The sequence below is a fragment of the Condylura cristata genome, unplaced genomic scaffold (genome assembly GCF_000260355.1).
Source record: "Condylura cristata isolate star-nosed mole 26May11 unplaced genomic scaffold, ConCri1.0 scaffold00019, whole genome shotgun sequence".
NCBI lineage: Eukaryota > Metazoa > Chordata > Mammalia > Eulipotyphla > Talpidae > Condylura > Condylura cristata.
In genome coordinates, this window is record NW_004567120.1 from 15,634,697 (window position 1) to 15,661,578 (window position 26,882).

Below are 26,882 nucleotides of genomic sequence, written 5' to 3' on the forward strand. Positions count from 1 at the left end.
AGTGCTGTGCTTTAACCCGCTGCTCACCAGGGAGGGCCAAGCTATATAGGTTCTTTACCAAAAATATTGGGGAAACAGGGAAAGAGTTTATATTATGCAGCTTTATGATACTTCTTAAGATAGTTGCCAAACATTGCCCTGTAGTGAAAGCTGCTTCTCACCTCACACAAATTATTTCTCAGGACTGCACCCCCAATTACCCATACATGACCAACTCTGATCTTCATCTTGGTGCCCCACTTAGTAAAAGAAAGCCTAATGGTTTCTACTCTTAGAAGTCATTGGCCCCACAAGAATCATTCCCTTGGCCTTTGCAAAACACTTCAGTCCATATATCTTCGGCATCTGGAATGCTGCTGTAGAACTAGGCTCTGTTACTCTATTAGTAAGATTGCTACATTCAGAGTGAATGCAAACTGGCAACCAGCTTTCTACAGTGGTTGTGTCAACTTACACTTTTACCCGCAACATGTGTGAGAGTTTTTTGTTGTTCTATAACCTCCTCATTTGTTATTGAAATTAAGGACAATCTGGTGGGCACGTAGTGGTGTATCATTGTGGTTTTCATATGAACTGCCTTGATGACTAATGTTGTACACCTTTTAATGTGTTTATTTGCCATTTGTATATCTTCTTTTAACTATACTATCTAAGTGTTTTACCCATATTTTCTATAGGGTTTTCTCTCTTTTTTTTTTTTTAAAGGAGTTCTCTGTATTTTGTATTGCAAGTGCTTTGTCAATTATATATTTTGTGGACATTTCCCCTGGCTTGTGTTTTCATTTTTTTTTAAAGACTTCTATTTAGTTATGCATACAGAACTGGGGTATAGGCCAGAGGTGCAGGGGGTGAGAGGATTCACCAGAGACAGAGCAGGGAGCAGAACAGGCAGATCTATCCAAATACACTGCTGAGGGGAGCAGCAGGCTGGTCAGAAGAGGTCTGCTGTGCCATGTGGGTCACCCCCCCTGGCTGGGGATCAAACTCATGCTGTAGTGGCTGCCAAGAGCCTCATAGGGTTGTGTTTAACCCATTGCACCACCAGGGAGGGCCAGCATTTTTATATATTTAATGGTATAATTTGATGTTAATTTGTGTTCCAACTTAGCAAGTTTTCATTTAATGGTTATATTATTTTTGTGTGATGAATATCATCTACTATGTTATGTCTGCAAGCTTTATTATTTTACTTTTTTGCATTTAAATCTATAATCCACTTTGAGATTGGTTTTTACAGATGTGAAGTTGAGGTCAAGATTCATTTCCTCTTTTATGGATAGTACATTGAACCAGAAGAAATAATTTAGAAGAATTCCTTTTCCATTGCTCTACAGTGTCATCTGTCATAAATCAAATGCTCATATTTATGTTAGCTTCTTTTTTTCTGAATTCAACTAACATTGCATTATAAGATTGCATGAGTTTCAGGAGTGCATCATTGAAAGCAAACGTGCATGGATTACATTAAACTCACCACTAAATGTCTAAATCTTTCCTTCACCACACCATTGTACACTTTTTTTTAAAGATTTATTTTTACTTATGCATACAGAACTGGGGTACAGGCCAGAGGTGCAGGGGCGGTGTGAGGATTCACCAGAGGCAGAGCAGGAAGCAGGACAGGCAGATGGATGAAGTACACTGCTCAGGGGAGCAGTGGGCTGGTCAGGAGAGGTCTGTTGCGCCATGTGGGTCACCTCTGGGGCGGGGATCGAACTTGCCCTGAAAGGCTGTGGCCAGCTTGCAGTGCTGCACTTGAACCTGCTGTACCACCAGGGAGGGCCCTGAATCAGTGTTTTTGTATTTTTGGGGTAAATACCTAGAAGTGGAATAGCTAGATCATAGGATATTTATACTCTTCATGTTTTGAGGCTCTCCATTCTGTTTTGGAGTGATTGCACCAATTTCCATCCCAACAGTGTGCAAATTTTCTCTTTGCTCCACATCTTCATGGACACTTGTGGTTTTGGTTTGATAATTCCAAAAGGTGTGACATCTTATGGTGCTCTTAATTTATATTTGCCAAATGACAAATATGTGATGGTGAACCTCTTTTTGTGTGCTTATTGGACATCTTCTTTAGAAACATGTATCTCTAGTTCCTCTGCTCATTTTAAAATCTATTTTTGTTAACTTGTATAAATTATTGATATATTTTGTATATTAACCCCTTGTTGGAAGGATGATTTGCAATATCTTTTATTTAGTAGGTTGCCTTTTTTTTTTACACATCCAGTGTTTTTACCTTTTTAGCAGACAATTTACATGCCCCCCCACCCTTTCCTTTTAGTGTGACAATTTTCAGTGAGTTGATCAAGACTAGAAGGAAATAGCACAAAAAAAAAAAGTCCAAATCAATGCTGCGTTTTAAAAAACCAACACTTCCACCAGTTATATTAAAATAAAACCACACACACTTTATTTGCAAGCCATGTCTTCAGTGTTGCCTTGTGGCAGGCTTTCCTCACCATATTGCAAAAGATGTGGCTGCCATCAGTGACATCAGTCATTTTGTCAGGCTGATCCTGTAAGCTCTCTCAGCTTCACATAATTCAAAGGCCTGGATAGTAGACTTGATGGTCTTAAAATTCTAAATTGTTGAGGGCCTCCCTGGTCACACAAGGGGGTAAGTCTCAGCACTATAAAGCTATCAGCAGCTATTGCAGCATAAGTTCAATCCCCGGCCAGGGAGCTGACCCACATGGGCAGCAGGCCTCTCCTGTCCCACCCACTGCTCCCCTCAGCAATGTATGTCAGTTGATCTGCCTGTTCTGCTCCCCACTCTGTCTCTGGTGAAACCTCTCAACACCCCTGCCTCCACCTCTGGCCTTCACTCCAGTTCTTGTATCATAAATAAATCTTTTAAAAGATAATTCCAAATTGTCATGTCTCCACCAATACCAGTAGCACAAAATTTGCAGCCATCTTGCTGGCCCACCTCAGAAATAGACACTTGAGTGATACTATTCTGGCACAGGGTATCCAAGGCCTGTTTGCAGTCCTCAGTCGCGGCTCTCTTGTCGGTGCTTCAGAAGCTTCCATGGCAGACATGTTTTGGTGGATGCCGTTTTGGCATATCTAGCTTGGAGGTAAATGTAAAGCAGCCACAGTCATTGTAATTAAACAGCACTTGGCAGCAACGGTGGCCAGTAGCCACAACACCGTTCTCCGAAACCGATGATACACAGAGACGTACAGGAACTCTGCTTTCTGATGAGCCTTGCATGCTTTCTGTGGCATGGGCAACAAATAAAGTGCTGTCATGGCTAACCCAGGCAGGTGGCTGCTGCTGGCTGAGACACTAAGCCTATGCACCAGCCACCGGTGCCACCAGACCCTGACAGCGGTTGCCCAAAAGGCATCTTGCTGGCCCAGGGCGCTGGCTGGCTTTTCACCCACTTCTTTAATGTAGGCAGGAAACACTCTGTATTTGAAACCACACAATCCCTCTGTCAGCAAAGCATTGCTGGGATGCCAATCCACGCGGAGCATTGGAGCCAATCAGTTTATTTATGTGCTTGCTTACTCATCAGTCTTTTCAGATTGGAAGTACAAGGAGAATGCGTCATGCTAGTCTCTATTTGTGTACTAGTCTCTATAGTCACTTCAGCTGTCCTAGGTTTCCTCTTCTTACTGACGGGACATTAGCATTTCCCTTCTCTCCTTTCCATACGATGTGCACCATGCAGCAGAGTAAGCAAACTGTCGTTTCGTGGGAACAAGAACTTCAGCTGTGACCCTGTCAGAGTAGTTCCTGCCTGAGTAGAACCAACTTGAGGTGAGTCTGATCTTCCTCATCAGTTGCTGTCATTTGGATACACCCTGGACACACCAGACCCCCTCTGATCTCGGAAGCTAAGAGCAGCGACAGGCCTGGTTAGTACTTGACTAGGAGAATGCCTTTAAATGGTATCCATCGCTTTTAGCCTTGAGCAGTTAAGTCCCCCAACCCACCCCCACCTCTGCGAAGTCTGTAGAAATGTGTTCTGTACACCCTAAGGCTCTCCACACTCCCAAATGCCAGCTCCTGCCTTTCTAACTAGAAGTTCATATTCCTGGAGAATATGAATTACTTTACGTTTTTTGATCGTTGTTCTCATTTTCTCCTGGAATATGCATCTCCCCGCATCTCAGCACGTTAGCATGTCCCTGTGACAATTTCTTGGTGCTGGCATAGAACATCCTCAGTTCTCCATCACTTGTGGTCCACAAAGACTAAATCATTTTTCCTACCAGCTCTCCTAATAATGGGTCGAATTTTTCATGTGAAACGATTAGGCTTTGTGCTTCAGAAATGTTTTCATATGCAAAGAATCTGTGCATATGAAATCACACTTGCCCCTCCCCTCTAAGTAAAGTCTGAGTCATTTTTTTTTTAAGTTGGGTAGATTTTTAAGAAAATGAATTTCTTTTCTTACTTCATTGTTAATTTGGGGGCAGTTTTTGATTTCTCCCATCAGGTGTGGTCCCATCAGTCCTCCCACCAACACAGATGGCACTTGTGCTCTGTCACCCACGTCCTTGTGCTTGTCCCTCCCCTGTTCCGACCGCTCTCCCTCCTGCTCCCCTGCTTTGTCACTCAGCGCCTTAGTCAGCTTGCAAGTTGTCTTTTTTCCTGACACATTGGTTTCTTCACATTATACATACAGATGAAAAAATGAAATCATCTGATATTTACCTTTTTCCTTCTGACTTAATTAATGGCCCATATTTAAAGAAAAATGAATCCTCTTACACTGCTGGTAGGAAATGTAATTTGGCCCAGCCACTGTAGAAAGCTGTGTGGAGATTTCTTAAAACACTAAAAATAGACCTACCATATGATCCAGTGATTCCACTCCTAAGAATCTACCCAAAGAACACAAAAGTGTGAGTTTGAAAGGAAATCTGCACCCCTATGTTTATTGCAGCACTATTTACAATATCCAACGTTTGGAAACAACCCAAATGTCTTGAAACAGAGAATGGGATCAAAAAGGTATGGTACATATACACAATGAAATACTACTCAGCAATCAAAAAGATAAAGGCATGCCATTTATGGCAAAATGGATGGAGATGGAAAGGATTATGCTAAGTGAAATAAGACTCAATCTTAAAAACACTAGATATCAAATTATAATAATGTACACTTGAAACTTATACAACGTCACAACCCAATGTTACTTCAATGAAAATTGTTTTACAGATTTATTTAAAAAGCTCTAACAAGCAGTCTAAAAAATTACTTGCTAGGTACTCCACTCTCCCCTTTTACTTTTCTATGTAAAAGTTCTTAGACCTTACAGAATAATACCTTCAGGAAATGACTGTTAAAACCATTGTTACAAGGCCCTCACTGGTGGCACAACAGGTTAAAGAACAGCACTATGAAGCTATCTGCAGCCACTGCAGCATGAGTTCAATCCCCTGTCAGGAAGGTGACCCACATGGCATGGCAGACCACTCATGTCCTGCCCACTGCTCCCCTCAGCAGTGTATTTCAGTCCATCTGCCTGTTCTGCCCATTCTGTCTCTAGTGAATCCTCTCACCTGCCCCTCCCCCACCACACCTCTGGCTTGTACCCCAGTCTTTGTATGCATAAATAAATCTTCTTTTTTAAAAGACCATGTTTACGTACTCTTCTATTCTGAATAATCATCAGGCACTATATAATTGCTTACTAAACAAATGCATGGATTAATAGAAATACAGTTGTTTTATAATAAGTGAAAATCAAGCAATAAGACATACATAGTATCCTTTCTAATTAAAATAATATGTATCTAAATATGTCCAAATGAAAAGTCTGGAATTAAATCCTAAATATCTTTTTAATAGTTTATCTCTGGATAATTAAAAAAATACTTTTAATTTACTGAATCTCCCCTTCCTTCATCCCTCCCGCTCTCATTCCATCCCTTTTCTCTTTTTTCCTTCTTTATTCTTCATTTTCAGTTCACCACAATCATAATATTATAAGCCTTGTATGAGGAGGAAATGCCACACAGCCCATTCTTTTTATACCCACGACCGTCATGCCTACAAATTGGAGCCTTTTTCAGGAGAGTCCAGACAACAGAGAAATATGACTTACTGGAAACTTAATTTTTAATTTACTTTCCTCACAAAATTAATTTAACTCATATTCTTACTTTGCTTCCCTTCAGCAATATAGGACCTGTTTTGTTGAAGTAATTTTGAGTAGTAATGGAAAAAGAAAGTTTCCACTTTGCTTTACAGCAATTTAAATAAGTAACTTGAACTATTCTATGAGGCTCCTTGACCACAGCTATGCTGAATGTACTTTCTGGGTATGGTATCATGGAATCTTTTACCTTCCCACTAAAATGACTTAAAAACTTCCTTCTGGTTTAAATTTAAATAATTAATGCCTTTGTGGGGAAATTATTTGATGGGTGCAATCATTTAAATTCAATCTTGAAGAGAAATTATATTTTATTAAACTAAAGAAAATAGTATTTAAAAGCATAAGCTACTTCTGCATCCACTTTTTAACTTATGAGTTGTGTAGGTTCCATAGTTTTTTGAGACATAAATTCCTCATTAGTATAAGTTGGAGACCTTGTTGGGAGCAGTAACTTACTGAAGTGGTTTCAAGAGAAAATAGAAATGGGGTCAATGACTATAGAGAAATTTTGCTGTGAAAGGGAAATGGAGCAGTTCCTTGATGGGAATTGTTATTTTTTTAAATTTTTAATAAAACAGGACATAAAAGGGGGAGGGCGGGGGAGAGATAAGGAGAAGGAGGGAGAAACTAGACAAATGCAACATGTGTAAGGCATTATCAGAGATCAGAAGCAGATTCTGGGACAAAGATTAGGGTACATAGTAGACTGATTAGGGTCCATGTATAAATGGTTAGTTCCAGCACTGAGGAAGGGAAAATATGAGTTTGGGATCTCTGTGGTGCCACAAAATAAGAAACAAGTCAAAATTGGGGATATGTCAAAAGAATACAGATGCTTTCAATGGCCAAGTTTGGAACAATTTGAGCAACAATGTAATGACAGTATTAAGTTAAACAGAATTAACCATCCATTAGTCCATGCTGATTTAAATAAATGCGCAAATTCTTACCCCAGAGAATTTCAGTTATTAATTTTAGAAGAGATTGAAGAAATAGAAAATTGACAGTAGGTGTACACCACAATAACAATTGTCATCTAAGAACAACTGATCGATGCTAAAATTGGTGGGTAAAAGGTATCACTAGCAACAGGATGTTTGAATGGCTTCAAACCTATCTTCCTGTTAGAGTTAATTACAAAGTGGAATATAGTAATATGTTAACATCACCAGTATTAAGACACAACATCAGGTCTCTCCTGACATGTTGCACAGAACGGGGCATATCACTTCTGTGATAGAAATCTGTAACCTCAACCTATCATGGGAAAACAGTCAACCACAAATTAGAGACATTCTACAAAATAACTGTTAGTCTTCAGACTTGTCAAGGTCATTCACAAGAAGGACTGAGAATGTCACCGATGGGAACAGAATAAAGATACATAATAACATAATGCAATATGGGATCTTGACCTGATCCTAGCTCATAAAACACTAGTGGGGCAAATGGAAAAATTCAAGAAAGGTCTATAAATCAATAGTAACCAGTAAAAAGCCATTTCTTCCGAAAAGTCAAGCTTAAGAACTATGTTTCTGGGCAACATGTGCAGGACATACTAGGCTATATTGAGATGTTATTTTCCTGGTCTTGATAATTGTATTATGGTTATATAAGATGTTAACATCAGGGGAAAATGGGTGGAGATATGGGAACTTCTATTTTCAAAAAATGTGTGTTACACGTTTAAAAAAGGCTTTTATCAGACAGCTTATTATCTTAATTTTTATTATTACTCTGGACATTTTTCTTAGTTTATCGATTATTTATATTTTAGCTTCTGTACATCTTTTCATTTATATACTTTATTGATGTTACACATTAATTGCATACATTGTATATTAAGGAAATTAATTTCTTCCTTGTGTGTGGCAAATTATTTTCTTGTCTTTTGACTTTTTTTTAATGGCATGTGCTGGTGTATATGTTTTAAACTGATAATTTGTGCTGACTTGTGGGCAGAAAATAGTCAAGTAGCTTTAAGTGTTCAACCGTATTCAGAAGACCACAGAAAAGGAAAAACACTATGGAAATGAATTTGAGAATTTTTCTGCCATTAAAAATTAATTTATTTAAAAATGTACATACAGTAAAATTTATTTATTTGGTGTACAATTCTAGTTTTGGCAAATGCATACACTCATGTAACTACAATCAATACACAAAATTTTCCATTATTAAAAGATCTCATGTGCTATTTTGTAATCAGTCTTCCACTTTTAACTTTTGACATCCTCATTTATCCTGTCTCCAGGTTTACCTTTTCCACATTATATCAGTGGAATCAAACAGTAAGTATCTTTTGAATTTGACTTCTTTTACATAGCAAAATGCATTTAAGAGTCATTATAAGTATCACAGTTCATTATAGTTTTTATTGCTGAACAGGATCCATTGTATGGATCAACCAGTTTATCCAATGCACCAGTAGAGGGACATTTTCCATTTTTACTTTTCTCCATTGTTAGTAGTCTCTAGGTCCAGTAAAGGGCAGAGGTGAGATTTTCCCACCCAATAGGAAGACGTTTCTTCTGAAAACTCCAGCTTAAAATTATGTCCATGTGCAGGAGGTTGTAACAGGACAGCGTACTTCTTGTCCCTTAAACTATATTTAAAATTGGAAAGTTAATCTTAGATGAGCAGTATATCAAAGGAATAGGGGTTTGTCCTGAGTATAGTTGGATGATATCCTCAGAGCTGACCTGACAAATATCCTGGAAGTCAAGTGACTGGCAGAGTATTAAAAACTTCTTATTTTAAAAATTCTGAAAAATGTAAAAATCACCCAAATCACACCTTTTAATTTTGTATAAAGCAAAAGTCCCTTTTCACCCTGTCCAATTCCACCTTCAAGAAATGTATAATTTGTTATGCATATTTCCTAGTATCTTCCTAAATTTACCCAATAATATATATATGTATATACATACACACATATACCATACATATACAATTATTTAGTTTACAAAAATGAGTGAACATTATACATATTTCCTACTTTTTACTTAATACAAAATACTGGACACCATCCAGCTCAGAATGTACTCATAGATATATCCCATTATTTTAATGGCTTCATAGTATTCCACTGAATGAATGTGCCATAATTTACTCATTCATTCTACTGATGGCTATTTGGGTTGTAGCCAAATTTTGGTGACTTCATTGAGATATAATTCATATACCATACAATTTACCCATTAGAAGTATAGAAGTATACTATCCATGGTCTGTAGTAGATTCAGAATTATATACTGTACAATCTTGGAAATCTTCAACCTCTAAGGAAACCACTTCAGCTATCACCTGCATCCTAAGCAACCACTAATCTAATACATTGTCTATCTTTGCCAATTTTGGACACTTTATATAAGTGTAATAATAGTCTTTTGTAGCAAATTTATTATGTTTTCAGGGTTAATTCATGTTGTAGCATGTATTAGAAGATAGCATGTTCCCTCCTCTACTTTTTTGAAAGTTGCAAAGAATCTATATGAATTATTGAATAGTTCACTTGAGAAATTCACTTGAATTGAGAATTCACTTGAGAAAGCTATTTGAACCTGGGCTTTCTTTCCTTTATGGCTATTTTTTTAAATACTATTTTAACCCCTTTACTTATCATAAGTTTTTTTTTCCTGATTTTATTTTTTTCTTTTGGATCAGCAGTTTGTGTTTCTAAGGATTTGTTCATTTCATCTAGGTTAACTAATTTATTAGCAAATAATTGCTCATACAGTTCGTGCATAATAATTTTTATCTCTACAAAGTTGGTAGTAATTTTCCTGCCTTCATGTCTGATTCTTATAATTTGAGTCTTTATTTTTTTAACCTGGTCAATCTAATGAAAGAGTTGTCACATTTTTAAACCAACTTTTCAGATGTTTTCTGTATGTGTTACTTTTTAGCTCATATTTTATTTCCTTCTTTTTGCTTGCTCTAAGTTTATTTTACACTTCTTCCAGTGTCTTAATATCTAATAAGAGACTATTAATGATGTAATCTTTCTTTTTAAATACAGGTACTTATACAAATAATTTGAACATTGTTTTAACCATAAATTGTATCTTCACTTTCATTTATATCAAAAGATTCCCTTATTTCTTCTTTGACTCACTGTTCATGTAACAGATGTGTCTAATTCTCAACATTCTTGTATTGATTTCTAACTTCATTTCTTGTGGTCAGAGAACTTAAGTTCACTTAAAGATTTGTTTTATGATCTATGATATGGTCTATCATGGAGATATTTTATGTGTACTTGAGAGGAACATATTTTTGTTGAATGAAGTGTTATATAAATCTCTTTAAGGTCTAGGTGATTTACAGTGTTGTTCTTCTATTTTCTTGTTTCTCTTCTGTTTAGTCTATTATTGAATATGGGGTACTATATTACTAATACTTTTGGTAAATTTAATTTAGTTCAGTTTTGGGTTCATGTACTTTGATGCTGTTTTTAAGTGCATACTTGATTGTAATTGTCATAACTTGCAATGCTTTGACCTCAGTCATTATGTCTATTTCTAACACCATTTTTCATTTTAATGTCTATTTATCTACAATTGGCATAAACACTACAGCTTATTTATAGTTGCTATTTGCATATATCTTTCTATCCTTTTACCTTCAATCAGTTTGCATCATTGAATTCAAAGTGTGATTCTGATAAACAGCAGAGATGAATTATGGTTTGGCCTTCCCCACTCCAGCCAGAAAAAGCTCCACCTTTTGACTGTTTAATCTGCTCATATTTATTGTTATTAATATAGGTGGACTTAAGACTTTTCTAATTTATCCCCTCATTCTTCCTCTTGCTTTGTTTTGCATTAAATATTTTCTAATATAACATTTAAATTTCCTTAACATTGTTCACTATATATTTTCGGTTATTTCCTCAGTGGCTACTCTAGAGCTCTTCATACATAACCGATTGGCTTCAGATATATTAATTAACTTAATTCCAATGAGATATAAAAATTTTATTCCTATATAAACCTGTTCCTTTTCCCATTTTTCTTTGTGGTATTGCTGTTTCACATATTATTTCTACATATCTTACTAAACCCAACAATATAATGTTAGAATTTTTACTTAATATTCTTTCTTTTAAAGCAGCAGAGAGAAGAAAGTTGAGCAAGTATATATTTAAAGTTTAATATTAACCTTGTTATTTCCCGTTTCTTGCTTACTTCATTTGTTTCTGTGGATTTGAGTTACCATTTGCAGTCACTGCAGGTCAATAGCGTTTTGTTTCTACCGATCTCCTTTGTCCTATTAATGACATATATATTACAGTTTTATGTTAGAGGTCCCACAATGCAACTATATACATATTGCTTTGTAAATTTTAAAAATCATTTAAAAGAAAAAAGTGCAATTAAGACTGTCTTTCATCATTATAAGGTTACCTTTACTCATCTTTTTTTTTTTTATGTAGATTCAAATTGCTGTTTCAAGTTATTTGTTTTTCACCCAAAGAATTTTCTTTACTATTTCCTGTAAGTCAGGTATATTGGCAACAAATTCTCTGTTTTTGATTATGTGGGAATGTCTTTATTTCATCTTCATTCTTGAAAATCAGCTTCATTGGTTATGGGTTTCTATACTGAAAGCTTTTTCTTTGAGCACTTTTAAAATGAGTTGTTTTCAAAAGTTTCTCTTTGTCTTTGGGTTTTAGCCTTTTTATATGTTTATCCTACTTGGGATTCATTGAAATCCTTCAATGTGTAGATTAATGTTTTTTTATCAAGTTGGGATGTTTATAGCCATTATTTATTGCTGCTCTTTTTTCTTTTCCTGGTACACCATTACAAGTATGTTGTAGGGTTTAAGTATCCTATCACTGTTTAATTTTCTTCATTCTTTTTATGTCCTTTAGCCTAGATACTTTTTCATGTTATCCTTAAAACTCAACAAGTACATTGTATTACTATACTTAATAGATGAGAAAAGTGAGGTCACATGAAGTGACTTGCCAAGATTCCAGAATGGTAAGTGTGACTGTTCCGTTTAAACAATGGTCTGCTCCAAAGATCATTCTATGACCTCTATAGTACTGCTAAGTGTCCTTCTAGTCTCTCCAGAAACTACAAACTATAACTGGGGGATTTGGGGATGGCTACCTGCTTTACAGATAATTCTTTCTTCATATCCTCATTTAGTATTTACTTTGCTAGCATTTTCTCTTTTAAAATTCATATACCTAATACCTAAAATATATTAGAGACTTAATCAATGTTTATTGCTTTGAATTAATGGTTACTCAATGGTAACTAGCTTCAAAGATCATGAGAAAATCAATATTTTGACCTAAAAGCTTTCGTTAGAAAAATATATAGCTTTTTGAAGACACATTATAGGGCAGCGTTCATTAAATATGTGAACTGACTTATGAAACAACCTATTATTACTGTTGATAGTTTCTATTTAACAGTATCTGTTGATGTTTAAGACTGGGATACTACTCATTTATTTACAGGTGGGTAAAATTAGGGACAAATGGATTCTAGTGAATAGTTCACCATTTGTTTTTTACTTCTGTATATAGGAGGCAGTCTTGAAAGGAATTTTATCTCTAGGGATAAATACTTAAGATCCCATATAAATTAATTTAGCACTAACAAAAAATCCATTAAAAAATCCTTTGTAATTTGTCCTGAGAAAGTATATTATTTGTGGCCTACCCTGCATACTCAGCATATTGTCTGTCCTATATAGCCTTTGATTATAGAAAATGTTTTCTACCAATTCTTTACAAAAGCTGAAATGCATTGTCTTAATTAGATTTAACTCTCTCCCACTTTGCTTCTCCTCCTTAATTCCAAACAAAATTGCAATCCATACACAAATCCTAGACCCATAGTTCTAGTGCAAGAAAGATCTCCCAGGACATATGCTCTATACATTTCCTAGCTACCACTGATTTCTGGGGTGTTACTGGTAGCAGATGATACAAGGGAAGTATCCTGGAAATTTGATCTTTGCTTTTTATTCTTTCCAAATTCGATCACCATTATTTTCCCATGTAGTTTATATCCATTTACTAGGTGCAATGCTTGCAGTGCTTTCTCCTTATCTAAAAGAAAAAGAAAAAAAAACATTGATTTAAGAGGGTATAAGAATTCAATTCTATTCCAAACCCAGTTAGTATAGGTTGTTTAGCCTTGGAGATAAATGTAGGCTATAAAGTGACACAGTTACTTGACTATATCATCTAACTTAGCAAAATTAAACTAATGGCAAACAATAATGACAATAAAAACTTAGGGTGAATTTTTGAGAGTGTATCCTAATTCAGTGATATAGGTAGAGAAACAAGGATACAGTGTTCTAAAGAAGATCAAGCCCTAAGTAACAATATAAGAACTTTTAGTTTAGATAACTGATTACAAGTATGGTAAGGATGACAATTTTCAAAATAAGTAACACAAGTATAAGAAGTTAATCATGGTATTGAGAAAATTTTATTTTTTCTTTTAATGGTAAAGTGGTTGTGGAAGCCCTCACTGAAATAAATAATTAAGAACCTCTGTCGAAATACAGGCGTTTAAATTATAAATGTATATAATGTATAGCAGAAGTATTCAACATGTGGGTCTCAAAGCCTAGATGTGAGATGTGGGAAATTAGAAAGTAGGAGAATTATTGCTCAGAATCTGTGAAACTATAAGTAGATAAGTTATGTCTGTTGACTGAACCAATTTATATCTCATACATGTATGTACTACAAATTTCAAATGTGGCTAGCTGTTGCTATGATTAGTAAAATATCCAATAAAAGTAGTTTATAAGGCCTCCTTGTTATATATATATATATATATATATATATATATATATCTCCAATTAATAGTTAATAATAGGTGGAAATCCATGAAATATTTTTAGTTTAAAAGAATTTTTACACTTTATATAGGTAAAGAAACAAGGAAAGGTGAAAACCACTAGGGCAGAGGATCCACAAACCTTTAGGGAAACAGAAGAGATGGTAACAGACAATACAAACAGTGGATGGGGTTTGACACTGCTCATGTATAAAAGAACATGCCTATATGGAGTACCGGGTTGCTGACCACTGATGATCTCTGGGGGCAATAAAAGGCGCAGCTCTATCCAGCTGGTCCCACAGGAAGTTTGGTCTGTCACAGAAACTGCAATTCTTATTACTCTTCTCTTTGAGTCATGATACTTTAGTCATGTATTCAGATACAAATAATAGTTGAAAGAATGTACCATCATGCACTAGTTTAGTATGAATTATTAGTGATTTAGCGTATTAGCTTGTAATTTCTTAGCCCTAAAAGACACAGGAAATAGGGCAAGTACAAATGTTCTGATGAGAATAGCAATACTTAAAAGTAACATAATTGTAACTTGGTCTAATACTATTGTCAGCAAAGGAAAAATAATTCTGATACAGTGAGAAGGAAGTACCAATATTAGGGAAAACTAAGAAATGGGGAAAGGTGGTACTGAAATGTCAAAGGAGGACAGAAAGCATACAAAGGAAGACAGGATGCTGAAAACATATTTTCCCTATTTACCTTCTTTCCATGTGATTGCTCAAATACATGATTCTCCTGTCATGGTAAAATGAAAGGGATATATCTAAACTAGAGAAGGTATAGGAACTTCCTATTGAATGGATGCTGCAAATGAGTAATTATTCAGCTGAAGCTACTTACTGGGGAAGGTGATAAAAGCCTGTCCCCTCATTCGTCCAGTCATCATTCTGAATTGAACAGGAGGTCCTTTTTTCTCCTGGAACCGGGCGAACAATGAGACAAGATCTCTTTCGGTCACCCGAGGGCTAAGGTTCTTCAGGTATAACACCTAATGTAAACCAGGGATCAACAGAAATATTACATGAGAGAGGTAAGGCAATTACTTCATTGTGGTTAGCATTAAGTTTCAGAGAAAGACAATGGATTGAACACATGCATTTAAGTTCACTCCCTCCAGATAACTCCCTAAAACTGTTAAGAACATTTTATTAAAACCAAACAAAACAAAACACAAATCCACAAAGCCTGGAAGAACAAGGAAAGGAGACAATACTAGCAATATTCAGAAGCTGGAAAATAACCGAGTGCTCTCAAAAAAGCTGAATCTCAAACCAGCAGTGGGGAAAACCAAGTACCAACCAAAGCTACACCTAAGAATTGTCCAACATTTCCAGAACTGATAGCTTCAATTACCTTCGGAAATAGATGTAAAGGGATAGGGCTAAGGTAAGTAAGGTAGGTAGCTGTTTAAAAGCAACTAGGTCTTTGAATATGCTGTGACTCTTAGTCTAGTGAACACTGGAGGTTTATTCTTTGAATATGGGGACTCCTAAATGCAGTTGAGGGTGTGAATACTGTTTCTGAAAGCTAAGAGGCTAACAGCAATACTGTAAACTAAAAGCTGAGTAGATACCAGACATTCCTCCCCCCACCCTCCATTTGGTTACTAGAATGCTGATAGAATACCCCCAAGCAAGAGTTTAGAAAAGCTCTTTAGAGAATCTGATTAGATGCAAGAAAAAAATCTGAAAAAACTGATTTGCAATGGAGAATTTCTCCAATAAACGAACCAGTCAGATGACTTTAAAATGAAATTCAAAATCAATAAGGCCATTAAGAAGCTCAAAGCTTGCAATTAATTTTATGGGTCCAATCATAAAAATCACCAAGTATTAGCAGGCATCTCAGGAAAACTTCTAATGTGAAAGACAGAGATCAAAACAAATACAAATGGAAATAAATAGGAGAAAAAAAATCATCAAGAAAAATCAAATAAATAAGACACTATTCTGTTAGGAATGGTCTGCTGTTCAAAAATAAGCATTCAAGAAAATAAAAAGATTTCTTAAGTACAACTGACCTTGCTATTGGCTTAAAGAAGATTGGTATAAGATGTTTTATGTAAGCCCATTGTAACTATAAAGAAAATACCTATAGAAGATACACAAAAGAAAATGAGAAAGGAAAAATATACATCACGACAGAAAAAAAAAATCAATGAAACACTAGGAAGACATAAAGAAAGGAAACGAGGAACAAAAGAGCTACACAACTGAAAAATAATAAACTTGTAAGCCCTCCCTTAACAATGATCAAATTCAAATGGATTAATCGAAGACATAAAGTAGCTTAATAAATAAAACAAGATTCAACTATATGGCTGTCTATAAAACACTCACTTTAGATTTTTTTTTCAAAGATTTATTTATTTATTCATATGGAACTGGGGTATAGGCAAGAGATGGGGAGGGTGAGAGGATTCACCAGAGACAGAGTGGGGAGCAGAACAGGCAGGTCGACAAAGTACACTGCTGAGGGGAGCAGCGGGCGGGCCAGGAAAGGCCTGCCACACCATGTGGATCACTTCTGGGGCAGTGGGGGATCGAACTTGAGCGGAAGTGGCTTTAGCTTCTTAGTGCTGTGCTTTAACCCACTGTGCCACCAGGGAGGGCCCTCACTTTAGATTTAAGGCCATACATACACTGAAAGTAAAAGGATAAAAAAGATATTTCATGCAAAGAGTGACAAAAAGAGCAGGAAGGCTAGGCTTATATAAGATGAAATAGTCAATCACTGTTAGAAAAGACAAAACATTATATAACGATAAAGGGTCAATTCACCAAGAAGATATGATGACTATAAATACGTATACATTCAAGATGAGAACACAAAAATATATAAAGCTTTAAAAGAACTGAAGGGGAAAATAGACATCAACATCATAATACTAGAGTTCAATACCTCACATCCAATAATGGACAGAAATTTCATATAGAAGAACAATGAGGACCCAGAGGATCTGAACACTACAGAACAAATGAATCTAACATATACAGAACATTACACCCACTGTTGACAGAATACACAATCTTACTATGAGCACAAATGAACATTCTCCAATATAGATCATGTTAGGTCACAAAGCAAGTCTTAACAAATTTAAGAAGAATGAAAAGGCACTATAAGGAAATAAGACTCAATGAAATCAACAGTAGAAAGAAAATTAGAAAAATTACAAATATGAAGAAATTAAGTAGTATATTCTTGAATAATGAATGGGTAAAAAATAAATAGGTAATTACAAAATATCTCGAGAGAAACTAAAACAAGCCACAACATAGCAAAATTGTAAGATGTACAAGATTACTACCAAGAGGGAAGTTTACAGCAATAAATGTCTACATTAAAAAGGATGATGATTTCAAATAAACAACTTAATTCTGTATCTCAAGGAACTAGAAAAACTAAGTCCAAAGTTACCAGGAGGGAAAACCATAATAATAAAAGTTAAAGCACAAACAAATGAGATAAAGATTTGCTGAAAAACAACAAAAAATTAACTAAACAAAGAGCTGGGCTTTTATTTTTAAAAGATTAATATAAAGGTAGTTAATCTTTAGCTAGCCTGAGAGAAAAAGGGAGAAGACTCAAAATCAGAAATAAAACTGATGTCACAAAAATAGAAAGGATCATAATATATACCAAACAAGTCAGATAACCTGGAAGAAAAGGGTAAATACTAGAAACATAGAATCTCCCAGACTAAGTCATGTATAGAATAACGGAACAGATTTATAATTAGTAATTAAAAACCAACCAATAAGGAAAAGCTCATGGGTGAATTCTACAAAACACTGAAGAATTAATGTCAACCTTTCTCAAACTTCCAAAAAACTGAAGAGGATAGAACACTCCCAAGCTTACTTAAAAATTGTTATGATACAAGAAGCAGGAAAAAAGTACAAGTTAAGGAAGCTACAGGCCAATATCCCTGATGAACAGAGACGTAAAAAACCTCAACAGAAAACTAGCAAAATGAATTTAAAAGTGGATTTATCTCTGGGATGCAAGGGTGGTTAAACATATGAAAAATCACCAACATGACATATCACATTAGCAGAAAGAAATGTAAAAAATAGGACAATCCTCAAGAGGTGCATGAGGAACATTTTAAAAAAAATCCAACATTCTTTCATAATAAAAATGCTCATCAAACTAGGAAAAGAAGGATTTTACTTCAGAATAACAAAGGTTATAGATGAAAAAACTATATAGCTAAGCTCATGTTCAAAGGTGAAAAACTGAAAGCTTCGTTCTAGATAAGGATGTTCACTCTATTTCTTCCAACATAATACTGGAAGTCTAGCCAGAGCAATTAGACAAAAAAGAACTAAATAGAGAACATACAAATTGGAAAAGGATAAGTATAATGATCTGTTTATTATGACATGGCCCCACTTAACAGAAAATGCTAAAGACACAATAAAATTGCAAGAACTAGTAGGCAAATCCAATAAGGTTGCAAAAATCTTTATCAACATAAATTAGAAGCATTTCTTTACACTAACAATGAACTGCTGGGAAAAGAAATAAAAAATTAATCCCATTTGAAATAGCATCAAGACGAGTAAGTTTGTTAGGAGTAAACTTAAGGAGCTGAAAGACACATACAAAAAAGCAATAAAACATTGATTAAAAAAAGAAAAACACACAGATACATGGGTGAATTGGTGATGGGAGGCCCGTGGGGATTACAACTGAGATGGAAAAATGCACAAATGAAAAATGATGTGAAAAACTTTAAAAAATAATACAAATAATAATAAAAGAAAAAAGACACAAATAAATGGGAAGATATCCCACATTCATGAATTAAATATATTAACATTGCCAAAAATGCTGATTCTGCCCAAACTGATCTACAGATTCAATGCAATCCTTATCAAAACCACAATTTTCCATAATACTTATGAAAATTTTAAAAATCTAAAAATTCATATGGTCGTAAAAGACCCCCAAGTAGACAAAGTAATCTTGAGGAAAAAGAACAAAGCAGGATGCATCACACTTTCTGATTTCAAACTAAAGTAATCAAAACAGTATGATACTGACATAAAACACTGACACATTCAACAATGGGACATAATAGAGAACCCAGAAATAAAGTCACACATTGATGATAAACTGATCTCTGACAAGGGAGGTAAAAATACACAATATGGAAAAGACAGTCTCTTCAATCAATGGTGTGGGCAAAACTGAGTATTTAGTACCAAAGAATGAAATTAGATGCTTGTAACAAACAAAAATCAACTTAAAATGCTTTAAAGACTTAAAAATAAGACCCAAAAATCTAAAACTCCTAGAAGAAAATAAACAAAATTCTTCTTGGACATGTCATCAAAAAGACAAGCAAGCAAAAAGAGAAATAGACTGGTGCGACGACATCAACTAAAAACCTGCTCAATAAAGGATACTTTCTGTACAGTGAAAAGGCAACCTATGGACTGAAAGAAAATGATTGCAAATCATATAATGGGAAATGGTTAAGATCTAAAATATATAAGGAATTGTTAAAACTCGAGTAAAAAAAAAAACCTCCAATTTAAAAAATGGCAAAGGATCTGAATAGTTACTGTTTAAGAAGACAAGCAGCTGACAGATACATGAAAAATTTCTCATTAGCACCATTAATCACCAGGGAAATGAAAATCAAAACCACTTTGCATTCAATGAGATATCATTTCACCTTATACCTGTTGGGATGTAAATAATTAAAATAAAGATAAGTGTTAGCAGGATTGTGAAGTGGTCAAACCATCATGGAAAACAGTATTAAGTTTCCTCAAAAAATAAAACTTCCACATAATCAGGGCCTACCTAGAGGTGCAGAAGTTAAGTCTTAGGCTATCAAGCTATACCAGCCACTGTAACATGAGTTCAATCTCCTGCCAGGGAGCTAACATGCATGGTGCAGTAGGCCGCTCCTCTCTCAACTACTATTCCCCTCAGCAAGTATTTCAGTAGATTCACCTGTTCTGCTCCCCACTCTATCTCAGGAAATCCTCTCAACCCCCCCACCACAATGCAGACCTATAACCCAGATCTTGTTTGCATAAATAAATAAATAAATAAATAAATAATCTAAAAAAATCCACATAATCCAGCAATTTTACTTGGGCATATATTATCCAAAATAACTGGAATCAGAATCTAGAAGAAATATTTGAATTCCAATGTTCATTGAAACAATATATATAATAGCAAAGACATAGAAACAATAAAAAGCTCACTGAAAGATGGACAAGTATATTATGGTGTATCAATATATTATTTACTATATTTTTAGATCTTAAAAAATAAAACTTGTCATTTGCTATAAAACAGATGAACTTAGAAGACATTATTTTAAGTGAAATAAATATGACAAAAGAACAAACACCACATGATCCCACCTATATCAGGAATCCAAAATAGTCAATTCATAAAAACAGAAGTATAATGGTGTTTACTAGGGTCTGAGAGGACAGGTAACCCAGGAGGTATTCATAAAGGGTTTCACTTATTCACAAAGTTTTATAATATGCAAGGTGAATAAGTGCTAGAGATCTACTCTATAGTACTTTGGATTTAGTTAACAGTAGTTCACTGGATTCTTAAAAATGTGGTAGGATAGGTTTCATGTTAATCATTCTTAATCAAAAAAATAACATAACAAGGAGGCAAAAGACTGACACTGGAAATCACAAAACATTCTTCAAAGAAATTAAAGAATGCACAAATAAATGCAAAAATGTCCTATCTGGTAGTCAAGTGTGCCAGCACGTCCCCAGGGACACACTGAGGGACAAGTCTTGGAGCAGGGTTGCAAGGCAAGACAGCTGCTCAGTGAGCTGCCCTCTTGCTTTTTATTAGCAGTAATGAACAAGCATGATTGATTATGTGACAATGGCAGCAGAAACAGGGTTCAGGGGAGACAAAGGATAATCAACTTTATGGGAGTAGGGCCCAAGAGAGACAAAGGGTAATCAAATTTCATGAGGAACATGAGGGGACATGTTGGCCACACACAGAGGGAGAACTTCCAGTGCAGGTGCTTGATATAATTTCTGAGCTACTCCAGACCACCTCAGACCATGGCCACACAATCAGTCAAATGGCAATGTAGGCATCCTGACTGCCTCGTGATATGGGCCATTGCCTTAAGGCAGTCATGCAGAAGCGCCTTATCCAATTCTTTTACACACACGCAGGTGCATAGTGAGGCCATACACACAGGTGCCAAGGCCCTAAGTGGTAGGGTACTTAGGCACTTATCCAAAGGAATAAAAATGAAGATCTTAAAGATATCTGAACTCACATGTTTGCTGCAGCATTGCTGATAATCACAAAAAGAAGGAACAACCTAAATGCCCATCAGACAAATAAAGAAAATGTGGTATATATACATACAATAGAATATTATTCAGACAGAAAAAGGGAGAAAATCTCGCCATATGTATGACATGAATAAACAGTGACAGCATTATGCTGAGAGGAATAAGCCAGTCACAGAACAAGCATCACTGGACTTCACTCATACACAGTATCTACAGTAGTCAAACTCAACAAAGACAGTAGAATGGTGTTTGCTAGATGCTAGGAAAGGATGAATTGAGTTGCTGTTCACTGAATATAAAATTTACATCATGCAAGACAAAAAGTTCTACAGATATAGAACTGTAACTATAACACTAGATTTAACAATATTGCAATGTATACTTAAAATATTGTTAGGAGGGCAGGTCTTAAGCATTATACATTTTCAATAATAAAAAAGATAGAGGAGGAAAAGAGATCTCTATTAACTAGTATAAATTATGTACTTTTTAGCTTAAAGGAAATTGAGAAGTATTCAGACAAATGCACCAAAAGCAAAGATCTAGAAAACAGGGCCCACTAAAATGACTTAACCATTAAACATATGAATAAATATAATTGGAACATATGAATTAATATATAACAGTAAAAAGTAGTAGACTGTTTATGTCCCGAAGTCTTTAGCACTTAACTATATTTATATGTTAAAGGTAAGGACATAAAATAACTGACTTGTGATTCACTGGTTTCAGGTGAGTTGGACTTTTAGGTCTGAAATACTCACCATGAAAGCATTGTAAAATTAAATAACAATAAAGCATATGTTAAACATATTGCAAGCTTCTCACCCAGTAGTAAAGATCCACACCACTTGTACCCTTTGATATGAACATTTCAGAAAAAAAATCAAGTACTCGAGGAGGTCAGTCACTTCTTGCTTGGATGCATCCTCTCTGCTTCAAATACATAAGCGCGCACACACACACAAGTGTGTGTGCGTGAGTATATACATCACGTATATATTTATATGTATGTATAAAAATTAAGATACAATAAACTATTATATTATTTAAAAATTAAGATACATACACAAAAATATATGTAGATTAAAAAACAATAAGCTTCTATAAAACAAAAACACACTCTCAATTAACACCGCATGAAGCTCTTTAGCTTCCTGCAATACACAGTATTGTTTTGCATATTTTAAACTTTATATAAGTGGTATTATACTGCATGTATTCTTCTGCAGTTATTTGTTTTAAATCTTTTAAAAATAGACTATTTTTAGAGTACCTTTAAATTTACAGAAAAATCAAGCTTGTACAGTGTTCCCATAATAACCTATACCCAGTTTCCCCTATTATTAATATCTTCTCTTACAATGCCATGTTAAAATTAATTAATATAGCTACAGTCTTAACTAAAGCTCATAGTTTATTTAGGTTTCTTTAGCTTTTCCCTAATGTCCCTTTCCTGTTCCAGGATCCCAGACAGTACATTTAGTTTTCATGTGTCATTTAGGCTTCATTTGTCTGAGACATTTTCTCAGACAAATGTATTTAATGATATTGACAGTTTTGAGGAATATTGGTTAGGTATATTTTAGTATGTACATCCACTAGAATTTTTCTAGTGTTTTTCTCAGGCTAGACTGGGATTATGAATTATTGGGAGACCACAAAGAAAAGTACTATTTTGATCACATCATATCCACAAGCGTTGGAACATGATTTATGAGTGTTGATGTTGGCTTTCATCACTTAGTTGAAGCAAAGTTTGTCAGGTTTCTTCTACACTGTAACATACTGCTTTTCCTTACATTTCCATACTGTACTATTTAGAAAGAAGTCGCTGAGTAGTTCAAGATGAAGGAGAAAATAGATATACTATCTCTTCTTGAGGCTGAATGGCTATAAAAAATTTTTCTGCATAGGATATTTGTTTCTTTTCCCATAGATCCAATTGTTTCACTATATCCTTATGAACTCATGAATATTTATTCTGTACCTGGAGTTATAATCCAATGTATTTAGTTTGTTGCAAACACTGCTTTAGCTTTGCTTCTTTGACATATATCTGAAACTTATGATATATTTATATTATAAATTATACAATAATACTTCAATAAAAAGGTAAAAAAATGCTTTTATAGTCCCTCAATGTCTTTTTGTAACTTGATAGCTACTCCTTCCCTTCTGCTTTTACAGTTGAGTATCCTCAACTGTACTTGGTGTTGTCAATTTTCTTGTGATAGGTGTGTAGAATGCTCATTATAGTATCTCATATTTTATTTTGCAATTCTGATAACAACGATGATCTTTCATATATTTATTTGATATATCTATGACTCTATCTGACTTATGGAGAGGTGTCTGATCTTTTGCCCTTTTTTAAAATGGGTTGTTACTGCTGTTGAGTTTTAGTAATAATTCTTTGTCTATTTAGGATACAAGTTATTTTCTAGACATGTGATTTGAAAATATTTTTTTCCAGTCTGTGACTCATCTTTTGATCTATTTTTAAAGGATCTTTCACAAGCAGAAGTTTCTAATTTTAATAAAATCTAATTTATCAGTTTTTTTCTTTCCTCAATCATGCTTTTGGTATTATATCTAGAAGTATATCATCATATATATAGTCACATACATTCTGTTTTCTTTTAGAAATTTTATAGTAGTGTGCTTTGCATGTAGGTAACTCATCAATTTTGAGTTAATACTTTTGAAGAAAATAAGATCTATGTCTAGATTTCTTTTTTTTAAAATATGGATATATAATCGTTCTACACAATTTATTGAAAACACTATCCTTTCTCCATTGAATTGTCTTTGCTCTCTTATCAAAGCTCAGTTCACTATATCTTAGTGTGTTTATTTCTGAAGTATCTATTGACTGTAATTCAACAGTCATGTGTTACTTACTGAACTAAAGGGGATAAGTTCTGAGAAATACACTGTTGGGCCATTTTTTGTTGTTTTGTGTTCATCACAGCGTGTATGTTATCCTCCATTTTGCTGGTACAGCAATTCAGGAGGGTTATCTTGGAAGAGAAGCTAGATCATTTATGACTTTCTAGTCCCACTGTATACTGTATATAAATAGTATACACTTACTAATATGCTTGAAGGCCTTGGGGTTCTCATTATACCAGATCACAAAAGGTTTTAATCTGTAGCCTGCAATATTGCTCCTAAACAATTTATCTTGTTCTTTCAGCCTTGAAACAGGCACTGATTTGGCCTCCTTATGGATGAATGTCCTTTGAGGCATTCATTCCAGAATAGAGAGTCTTTATCCACAATGAAAATATTCTCTGGCAAGTGATTTTCCTTCACAGCTTATTTAAGAATTTCCACAAAAAATTTTCAGCTGGCTTTTACATCAATGCCTATAGAATCAGCCACTCGTACTTTACATAATGAGTAATGATTCTTGAATTGTTTAAACTACCCAGCTTTGTTTGTCAATATTGCAAACTTTGTTTTGGCTGTGATTGTCATAGTGTTTCTGTTTCTAGTCTCCAATCCAGGTCATTAGAAGTTTCCCAATATTTCATACAGGGCCTTCTTTAATTTTGTGAGTCTCACTGCTTTCAATGAATCAGGTCCTTAAACAGCCTCCATCACTTTTTCAAAATTGTAGCTATGGGCCCTCCATGGTGGCACAACAGGTTAGAGCACAGCACTATGAAGTACTCCACAGCTACTGCAGCATGAGTTTGATCCCTGGGCATGGGGGTGACCCATATGGCATGGCAGACCTCTCCTGACCCCACCCATTGCTCCCCTTAGCAGTGCATTTCAGTCAATCTGCCTGTTCTGCTCTTCACTCTGTCTCTGGTGAATCCTCTCACCTCTACACCTCTGGCCTGTACCCCACTTCTTGTGTGCATAAATAAATAAAGCTAAAAAAAAAAAAGGACCAAAGATAGGGAAAATAATTCTTAAAAAAAATTCTAGCTATGTTGGAGTGAGACATATCTGACTGACAAGTAATAATTATTGCTCATTGTTCATTTTCATAGTCCTCAATCACCTTTAATTTCATTTCCAGGTCAATCACTCTATAATGACCTCTTATTGGTAACATTGGTAGTAGATTTTGTATACTTGGGGGCCACGATAACCAAAGCAATGTGAGAGTAACTCAAAGGAAAGGAAAAATGATGCTATCAGGAGGTATGGTAAAGATGAGATGTTTGAGGCCACTGCTAGCATCTAACACTTCAATATTATGACACAATCGGCATTAATGGGCAGTAATGATTGGGTGATAGTCACCCATTCAGTCCTCACTGACTAAAATATCATTCACTACATAGCACAAGACTATGTATCTTTTTTTTCACTAATGCTCAACTTCTTGTTTGTAGTAAATATTGATGGTGGGCAGTGTCTACCCTAAAACTTTGCTGTTCATTATTGTGTTGGATATTTTAAATCTCATGTCTTTTATGTAAACTTAGAATCAATTTATCTCTACATAAAGAAATTGCTAGGATTTTGTTGAGATTCTGTGGAGTCTACATATGGGAAGACTTGAGATCTTAACATTAAGTTTTTCAGTACATGAACACAGGATACAGATTATCTTTGGATTTATTTAGATCTTTAATTCTTCAGCAGGGTTTTATGGTTTCCTGCTTATATATTCTGTACATATTTTATTACATTTATATGTAAGTATCTCCCTCTTTTGTGGTGCTATTATAAAGGGAATAGTGTTTTCAATTTCAGTTGTTCACTTCTTTATACGCAGGAAAGCAGTTGACTTTTGTATATAAACTTATCCTCCCACCTTACTATACTTTTTATTTTCAGTAGTTGTTTGAAGTTTTCAAATTTTTATTGTAGATAACACATATCATCTGTGACAAAAACAGTTTTACTTTTTTCTTTCTAATCTGTGCATTTTGTTTCCTTCTCTTGTCTTACTGCACTAAAATTTTCAGTACAATACTGAAAAGAAGTGGGGAGAGGGCACATTCATGCCTGGTTTTTGATCAAAGGGGAAAGCACCCAGTTTCTTACCATTAAGTATTTTATTAGCTGTAGGGTTCTATTGATATTATCAAGCTGAGGATATTCCCTCTACTACTACTTTGTTGAGAGTTTTTGTCTGAACAGGTGAGGGATTTTGTAAAATGCCTTCTACATTAACTGAAATAATATGATTTTCCTTTCTTAGTATTTATTTTTCTTCTTTAGTATTAATTTACTTTCAAATGTATGATTCAGTCTTGGATGCCTGGAATAAGCCCCACTTGAGCACAATATGTAATTCCATTCCTACATGGTTAAATTTGATTTCTTAATATTTTAATTTTCTAATAAAATGTTTTAATTAATCATAAACTTTTCTAAAATTTAGGATTTTTGCATTTATGCTCATAAAGATATCAGTTTGTAGGTTTTTTATTGTAATGTCTTTATCTGGTGTTGATGTTAAGCACAGGCTGGTCTCATAAAATGAGTCAGAAAGTATTCTCTCTGATTCTATAGTCATCTGTACATAATAACATTTCTGATAACAGATTGCATATATGACAATGGTATCTAGGCTACACCATCTAGTTTTGTGGAAGCACATTCTATGCAATGCACACAAT

The 26,882-nt window shown here is 34.8% G+C and overlaps 1 protein-coding gene and 1 pseudogene across 1 annotated transcript in view; both read right to left on the bottom strand.

Moving 5' to 3' along the window:
- Positions 1-3,028: 3,028 nt before the first annotated feature.
- On the bottom strand, positions 3,029-4,119 carry LOC101630830 (annotated as a pseudogene).
- A 4,120-nt stretch (positions 4,120-8,239) lies between these two features.
- Positions 8,240-26,882, bottom strand: part of RBM41 (RNA binding motif protein 41) — a 48,026-nt gene continuing 29,383 nt past the window's right edge. The window contains exons 6-8 of the mRNA XM_004685680.2: positions 14,813-14,960; positions 11,295-13,206; positions 8,240-8,736 (exon numbers count right to left, since the gene is read on the bottom strand). Coding sequence (XP_004685737.1) covers positions 13,040-13,206; positions 14,813-14,960 — 315 coding nt within the window. The 3' untranslated portion in view covers positions 8,240-8,736; positions 11,295-13,039. The remainder of the gene's footprint in view (positions 8,737-11,294; positions 13,207-14,812; positions 14,961-26,882) is intronic.